General features: G+C 40.8%; 1 protein-coding gene across 3 annotated transcripts; it reads right to left on the reverse strand.

The window, feature by feature from the left end:
• Positions 1 to 177: 177 nt before the first annotated feature.
• On the reverse strand, positions 178 to 7,589 carry LOC306696066 (parvalbumin alpha-like). Of its 3 annotated transcripts, none has more exons than XM_079159560.1 (5): positions 7,478 to 7,589; positions 1,604 to 1,672; positions 1,306 to 1,435; positions 1,102 to 1,211; positions 178 to 724 (listed from the first exon to the last, which is right to left on the reverse strand). In XM_079159560.1, the coding sequence occupies exons 2-5, from the start codon at positions 1,662 to 1,664 to the stop codon at positions 699 to 701; spliced, it is 327 nt and encodes a 108-aa protein (XP_079015686.1). In that variant the 5' UTR covers positions 1,665 to 1,672; positions 7,478 to 7,589; the 3' UTR covers positions 178 to 698. The 3 variants fall into 3 exon arrangements, with proteins under 3 accessions (XP_079015686.1, XP_079015685.1, XP_079015684.1); XM_079159559.1 differs by having other exon boundaries at positions 7,473 to 7,568; XM_079159558.1 differs by having other exon boundaries at positions 7,401 to 7,531.
• Between the last annotated feature and the right edge of the window lie 1,142 nt (positions 7,590 to 8,731).

Below are 8,731 nucleotides of genomic sequence, written 5' to 3' on the forward strand. Positions count from 1 at the left end.
TGAATTAGTGTGTCCTGAAATCAGAATGTTGATGTGTTGAATCAGAACATGATACTGTGAGGATTTGTGATGTTATGTGTTGTGAGTTTAAAGTGTTGTGTCCGCTCTAAGTAAAGAGACAGTTATTACTCAAGTATTCTTTTTATTATCATCATTTATTACTCAGAGCTTCTCTCTTCACAGCTCTCCTTATATATATATCATTTCATTTACTACATCATCTGATCAGAGGCAGGGAGTGTGGAGGTGGTGAGGAGAGGAGGCGAGGTGAGGAGGTGAGGGAAGGTGGATGAGGAAGAGGAGGAGTGGGAGGAAAGTGCACTGATATGTGAACATCTAGAAGTAAAACTTTAATACATCTACACACCATCTACAGCACTAGCACCACCTGTTAGTACCACAAACTACTGTCATCCTGAAACCCCGACAGCATGTGCGATTAAATAGATTTTTATATTTATATATATATAAAAACTGAAAAGTGCCACTGGTGCCGTTGTGCTTCTTCCTCACGTTAAACTCTGCTGCTGTGGTGGTTCAGAGAGAGTGGGGCTGGTCTGAGTCCATCGGAGGGTCCGCAGGAAGCTGACAGGAGTTTGAAGGTGTTTACAAAATATGAATGCAGGGACGAAGAGGAGGAGGAGGAGGAGAAGGAAGAACAAGGAGAAGAAGGAGAAGGAGGGACGTTCGGATCTCCCCTACTCATGCACCAAGACCTCGAACTCTGAAAAAAGAAATATTTTCACAAATGAAATGAAGGATTAGAACGTTAATATTTCCATGTCGTCAACAAATCCGATGAAAATAATTAATTCTACACAAATGAACTGTTTAACCAAATCCCGATCCCACATCCCTGCTGCCATAAATACTCTAAAGCACCTCGTGTGTATTCATCCGCGTCTATAAGTAGTCCCCAACAAATGTGTTTTGTGTGAGGTTTGATTAAGAACTACTCACAGAGAATGATGTTCATGTTTCATCATTAAAAACTAAAACGAGTTCTTACATGAGGACATTTAGTTCTCTCATTTAGACTCTTTTTAAGATTTGGCTCATGACTAAAGCTTTTAGTTACTCTTTGTTCCTCCGCTCTCTCACCGTCGATGCCGATCTTTCCGTCTCCATCTTTGTCTGCAGCTTTGAGGAACGCTGACGTTTCAGAGTCGGTCAGATCTCTGCCCTCCTTGGAAAAGCTCTTCAGTACAAACCTGAGAAAAGAAAAGCATCAGTGTTAATGAACACACAGTGTGTGTGTGTGTGTGTGTGTGTGTGTGTGTGTGCGTGGGTGTGAGACTTCCTCACTTGAGCTCCTCCTCCTCTATGAAGCCGCTGCCGTCCACATCCAGAACCTGGAAGACCTTCTTCACGTCCTCCGCTGTCATGGCCTTCATTCCCACCAGTTCAAAGAACTTCTTGGGGTCGAATGTTTCTCCTGAAACACACAGAAGGTTTATGAACATTCACCTTCTTTATATCATCCAGGACAGGCTGAAATGTGTGTGTGTGTGTGTGTGTGTGTGTGTCAGTATCCAAAGCTAACTTCTGGAACTTTGTAGGCTTGTTTCTGCAGCGAAAACCAACCAAGCCAACTGTTACCGACCTGCGAAGAATTCAAGAGCTTTCTTGATCTCCTCAGCTTTCAACAGATCTGTCATCAACATCTTGTCAGCTGCAGAGAGAGAGAGAGAGAGAGACAGACAGAGAGAGAGAGAGAGAGAGAGAGAGAGAGAGAGAGAGAGAGAGAGAGAGAGATAAACATGTTTATACTCCAGTTGTCGGGTTGTTACTGGTCTCTGCTCCCAGTTTACACACTGAACAAACTGTGTTTTGTGGATACAGTGAAGGATGCAGCGAGCTGCACGATGCATTTCACCATCAAGACCTGGAGCACGAGAGACGACATGTCAATCAATAACAACAGCAAAGCAAATACACCGATATGCAAACTGCAGGGTGCTTATGCAGGACGTCTCCTAAAATATCCAGTTTCAAATTATTTTTTTAATTATTATTATAACTCGTATATATTATAACTTATAACCTGATCTGTGAATAAGTTGTGACTCTTGAGTGCATAGTATAATATAACACCAAGCTAGATTTAGTATTACGTATTAACACAAAGATGTTAATGATGCAGGTAATTATGGAGTCAGAGCTTCATGTGTTAAAGCTGCATTCTCTCTGCTGACCATCAGGGGGCGACTCCTCTGGTTGTACAGAAGTCTCTGGAGTTGACTTCTCTTATTGTTTCTCCAAAAAACAGACAATTGAGAGAAAATAAAGTTAACATTGAATAGAAGATGCTGCTTCAGTCTCTTGGTGAATATTTCCCTCAGATGCCAGCAGGTGTCACACCCGAGCCAAAGACTTCCTGTTTGTCTCTTTACAGCAGAGACAACAATGCATGAATGTGTTTGTGCCTATAGGACCACGGATCTGTGTGTGTGTGTGTGTGTGTGTTCTGTCACATTGTGTCTCGTGAGGACACGAGATTAACGGAGACAGGATAATTCCCCCTCCCTGAACAAATGTCCTAACTCTGTCCAATCTACTTCTTCTGTTCTGGGTCTAAATTGAATTGCAGAAAAAGCCAAATGGTCTTGAGATGTTCGAGCTTCTCTCCATCTGTGAGGAAATGTCCAGAGAGTCACCGGCTGAAGATGTTTGTTTCTATTTGGTTGAGACAGAAAGGTCATTGAGATCAATCTGTGGTGACTCTTTACAAAGCTCCCATCATCCTTTGCAGCAAACGAGTCCCATTTACCTTTTTTTCCTCAAAGCAACTTAAAACTGCACACTGTAGTGTGATCATGCGATTGTCTGCACAGATGTGCATTTGTATATTTTGTATACAATGTATTCATCTACGTAGTTGTATTATGTACAAGAGAGCCTTTAAAGACCAACCAGTGAACAGGAAGTGACCATATCTGGACTGAGGAGGAGTGACGTAGAGACGCCGTATACGTCTCTGGTAGAGACCTGTCAATCACTGTGTAGCCCCGCCCCTAAAGCATCCCCTGCTTTATGGTCTGTATGACTCTAAATGGACCATCATGTACTAAATGAACATCATGCTGTGTTGAAGAAGACTTGAAACTAGAGATTGAGACCATAAACTCATGTTTACAATGTTTACTGAGGTAATAAATCAAGAGAGAAGTAGAGTCATTTTCTCATAGACTTCTATACAACCAGAGGAGTCGCCCCCTGGTGGACACTAGAGAGAATGCAGCTTCAACACATGAAGCTCTGACTCTGGCAGGACTGGAGGTTGCCGCCTGGCGTTGCCTCACGTGGTCGCGTGTTCTCAGCTCGTTCGTTACATTCAGGAATTATTTGATTTGTTTGTTCCCGGCGGACTGGTGCTGCAGTCAAGTACAGAAAGAAATGTGAACACAGAAGACGAGGAGGCTTTTTAAAGAGAAGTGATGTAACTACTTCTGTTATGTGTTTGCTTCTGCTGTTGAGTAATCAGCGAAGTAACGTGACATTAATGAGTCTGCAGAAGGAAGCCCCACTCTGCTGATGTGTGGTGATAGTGGTGTGTTTAGTGCTAATATTACGGCCGGTGTGTGTGTGTGTGTGTGTGTGTGTGTGTGTGTGTGGGAGATGTTGAGTTTAAAAAAAGGAAAGCACCAAGTTGTTGGGAGTTGTGACTTGTTACGCAGCCAAACTGTTCAGTAAGCAGACACCAGATGGTTCCACGTTTTCCAGAACGTCACGCTGGTTGTTTGCTGTGTTCAGGGACGGTGGGAGATCAGAGCGTCAGCATCACAACGCTACAGCCTTCACACAACTTGAATCTCAGCAGTGAAGAGTTTACAGTTACAGCCTCTATCCTAAATGATACATAACAGTTTGGCTTTAAGATTTTATTTATAACACAAAGGAGGTCAAAACTGAAGTCAAACTGTTGCCATGGAAACAAGATATGTGTCTATTTTTAATACCACACAAATGTTAAAGGTTCTGCATTCCTGCACAGGAGTTCTGTTTCTGCTCATTGTACTTTTCCCTATTATCCTTATTATTATTATTCATTTGAGTATTATTATAATTAATAATAATATCATTATAATTATCCTTGTTATCCTTATTATCCTTATTATTGTCATTATTATTATTATTATCTTTATCATTATCATTATTATTATGTCAAAGTTGGGCGGAGCTACGTAGGATGAGCACCAATAATAAAAACCATAACGTCTGTGCGTCAGACGGCTTCGTGTTTATCTTTGTTTTTCGGTGCGATAGCGTGACGTGTTTTATAGAACGCGTTTTATAGAACGCGTTTTATGGAACGCGTTTCATAGAACGCGTTTCATAGAACGCGTTTCATAGAACGCGTTTTATAGAACGCGTTTTATAGAACAGCTTGAGGCTGATGAGCTGCAAACATCGCTGCTTGTTTTTGGTTTTGAATGAAGTGTGTTCAATGCCTTCCCGCCCATCGGTTGTGTACATCACTGGTTGTAGGTTGGCTCACTTTTATTGTTTTGGACGGTGTGTTTGGCTAGCTGCTAACCGCTAACAGCTAACGGGACAACCAGTACACATCCTGCTGAGTACGTTGCTGCACCTCTGCAGCTTCTACGAGCGCCGACGGGTTTTCATTTTGGCAACATTGCGTGACGTGTTTCATACGACAACATTGAGCCAACTGCCTGCTTTCATCGCTGCTTGTGATGAAGTTTTGGGTTATTATTAATACAATCACACGACACAGCAGTGGTGGTCTGCAGACACACCGGGTGGAGATCTGGACTCTGCTGAGTCAACCTCTCTGCTTAAAAAGAAAGTCGCTGCCGGTATGAATGGTTTAGATGCATAATATTCAGAAATAATAATGCATAATAATGTAACTGCCTTTAGTTCTGTTAGACAACTGCATTGTGTAATGTTACATCTCAGGTTACAAACAACACTTATTATTTCCCTTCGTCATCAATCATGGATCTCTGTCACACAGAATACTATCTCTTCTTTTATTAACTAACTAAGTAGTTCATATTTAATAAAACCTTTCTAGTTGCACCCCCAGTATTCTATATTATAGTCACAGCGTGGCACTAACCAGTATTCTATATTATAGTCACAGCGTGGCACTAACCAGTATTCTATATTATAGTCACAGCGTGGCACTAACCAGTATTCTATATTATAGTCACAGCGTGGCACTAACCTGTATTCTATATTATAGTCACAGCGTGGCACTAACCAGTATTCTATATTATAGTCACAGCGTGGCACTAACCAGTATTCTATATTATAGTCACAGCGTGGCACTAACCTGTATTCTATATTATAGTCACAGCGTGGCACTAACCAGTATTCTATATTATAGTCACAGCGTGGCACTAACCTGTATTCTATATTATAGTCACAGCGTGGCACTAACCAGTATTCTATATTATAGTCACAGCGTGGCACTAACCTGTATTCTATATTATAGTCACAGCACTATACTGTAACATACAGGACCAGCCCTCTGCTCGCTTCTTCTTCTTTCTGCTTCCCTCATGATGTCGCCACAGTAACCAGCTGTCAACATGGTGAACACATCCGTCACTCTGTCTTCTTCTCTTTCTCTCTTCTTCTGTTTCTCTCTTCTTCTGTTTCTCTCTTCTTCTCTTTCTCTCTTCTTCTCTTTCTCTCTTCTTCTCTTTCTCTCTTCTTCTCTTTCTCTCTTTGTTATAATCAACTGAGTAAATGTCATCAGCTGACTCTTTACAGTGTGCTTTATTTCTAAGTTATTTTCCAAGGCCAGTATGGCCAGCTTCACTAAAACGTTACAGTACGCACACTCACACACACACACACACACACACACACACACACACACACACACACACACACACACACACACACACACACACACACACACACACACACACACACACAGTTTCTGTCTCTTTTCATACCCACACATTTTTTCTTAAATTACACTGCGTTTCTCTTCTAGTAGTCGTCTACATATGTTCTGTTTGCACACTGAGAGGTTGAGCGTAACCTGATCAACCAACCAACCAACCAACCAACCAACCAACCAACCAATCAATCAACCAACCAACCAACCAACCAACCAACCAACCAATCAACCAACCAACCAACCAACCAACCAACCAACCAATCAATCAACCAACCAACCAACCAACCAACCAATCAACCAACCAACCAATCAACCAACCAACCAATCAACCAACCAACCAACCAATCAACCAACCAACCAATCAACCAACCAACCAACCAACCAATCAACCAACCAACCAACCAACCAATCAACCAACCAACCAACCAACCAATCAACCAACCAACCAAACACCCAATCAACCAGTCAACCAATCAACCAACCAATCAACCAACCAATCTACCAACCAATCAACTAACCAACCAACCAACCAACCAACCAACCAATCAACCAATCATGTTTTATTCATATAGCACATTTCATACAACAGGTATCCTCATCCTAATTTTTCATGCAATTTCCCACTAAATACCAGCAACACGTGTTAATGTTGATTTATTTGTGTCTTAACTTCAGTAACAACACTTCTGTAGTTATTTTAACCCAAACGACGATCTTTTGAACTAAGTAGTCGAAAGTATTCAAAGTGGTCGAAGTAGTTTTGTTATTCAAACCTAACTGAGTTGATTCCCGTGAAGACAGAAGCTTATTTTGAAAAGTCTGTATTGACGTAACGAGAAGAAATCGATACGTGTTGCTGGACTTTAGCAGCAAAACGAAGGAATAAGGAGTAAGTTATTGAAGGATATAACACGGACCGTTGTATGAGGACACTTTGAATAAATCAACGTTCAGTGGATCTTTCGCTGTCTTTATACTTCCTTGTTCATGATTACGTGGATTACATACAAATAGAACAGATATTTAACGTAGGTATCGCTACGAACGCTGTGTGAGAGCAGCCTGAATATGACAAATAAAATCAAAAAAAGGTATTTAAGTAGTACTTTAAGTGTTATTAATATTAAAAAGGGAATAATAACAACAATAATACTGATTGTTACACACTCAGAACTTAACTGAAAGCAGAACTTAGTTCATGTGGAGGAGAATTCCAGAGAGTCTGAAGTCGTTCCTGTCAGTGAATCATCAGAAGCAGCTGAAGATCTCAGTGAATGTGAGTCTGGGAAAACACCTCCAGCACACTTTCAATGTACTGAAGCCTGTAATCCCTTTGTGTGTGCGTGTGTGTGTGTGTGTGTGTGTGTGTGTGCCGTTGATGCAGTTATTCAGGTGTTGTAGTTACGAAGCAAACACAAGCTCAGACATTGACTCACAATCAGAAAGAGAAAGTAAAAATAAGAAGCAAACACTGCAAAGTCAAGAAACATGAATCAAAGAATGACTGATCGTAACCTACATTTCATCCGGAACATTTTGCTCTCTCTCTCACACAACCTCACTGACATCTAGTGTTATAAACTTTCATCACCTCACATTTGAATCCAAAGTATTTCCCTCAGATTAAGCTCTATCACCAGCCCTCGTCTGTTTGCTTCTGATTACTCTGGAACAGAGAGGTGAGAGGTGAACGCTGTGTCGTTTGTTTAGAAGGTGTGTTTCTTTGTGAAGTGATCTGGAGAATGTGTACTTTCTGGTTCAGGTGAGACAGGAAGTGAAGGATGAACGTCAGCAAACGCTGCAAGAAGAGAGTATGACTGAACAGGTGGAGGAGAGAGATTATCTTCAGGTACAGCTTCAAGGAAAATACACATCACAAGGCTTATTTAACTAAAGCTCTGTCAATGTCAACACCTGCATTTATTATGAATGAATGCAGTCCAGATGTAGTCAACAAAGAACAGCTGAAGTAGCCGTGATCCAGATGTTTCCCTCCGGTTGCAAAAGTAAGTCTGGTTGTATAGAAGTCTATGAGGAAATGGCTTTGAATGTTAACATCTCTTCTCCTCATATTCTATTTCTATGAGGCCTGAACTTCAAACTGTGACGCTCTGGGTTCCCCTCAAACGTCAGTGTTGGACTTCTCAATATACGCTCACTACGTGCATAGACCTTGTTTCTTATGATTGTAAGTCGAAGTAAAAAAAAAATCTACCCAATAATTTGTTGCTGTATGTTTTGTTTGACAACTTGATTAATGCTAACAATACAATTTATTTATGACATTTTTAACACAACGTAACAGAACTACGTAACAGAACTATGTAACAAAACAGCATCACAAAAAATGAAACAATGAAATGAAACAATGTAACACAATATCCGAAACAATGTAGCAAATAAGCGCAATGCAACAATGTAATGTAACAACAGAAACAATATAATTCAACAATGTAACACAACAACTGAAACAATGTCATGAATGTGAAAATGTGTAAAGTCATTGTGTGCTTTTGGTTTCACACGGACATGAACAGCGGTCTGAGTGAAGTCTGGTGTTTGTTTGACCCGTCCCACCTGTCCTGGACAGGAGGACTTTCTCGCTTGTTAAACTGGTTATTATAGCATGCAACTCTCAATAAATACTACACAACTCGATCTGACGTCGACATTCAACGGACCCGTGGTTTTTAGAAAAATGTAAATGAATTCAGCTAAAGCTCTGAAAGAGAAGGGCTCATTCTGCGTCTTTAGGTTTGACTTTAAATGTTTGGTTCAGTCTTTGGTTTAGGTTGATTAGTCTGTTTCTTCTTAAATAAAAAGTGAAAAAAGAAGCTGGACGGTATGTTG

This window comes from Pholis gunnellus (genome assembly GCF_910591455.1).
Source record: "Pholis gunnellus genome assembly, chromosome: 5".
In the NCBI taxonomy this organism is placed as follows: Eukaryota; Metazoa; Chordata; class Actinopteri; order Perciformes; family Pholidae; genus Pholis; species Pholis gunnellus.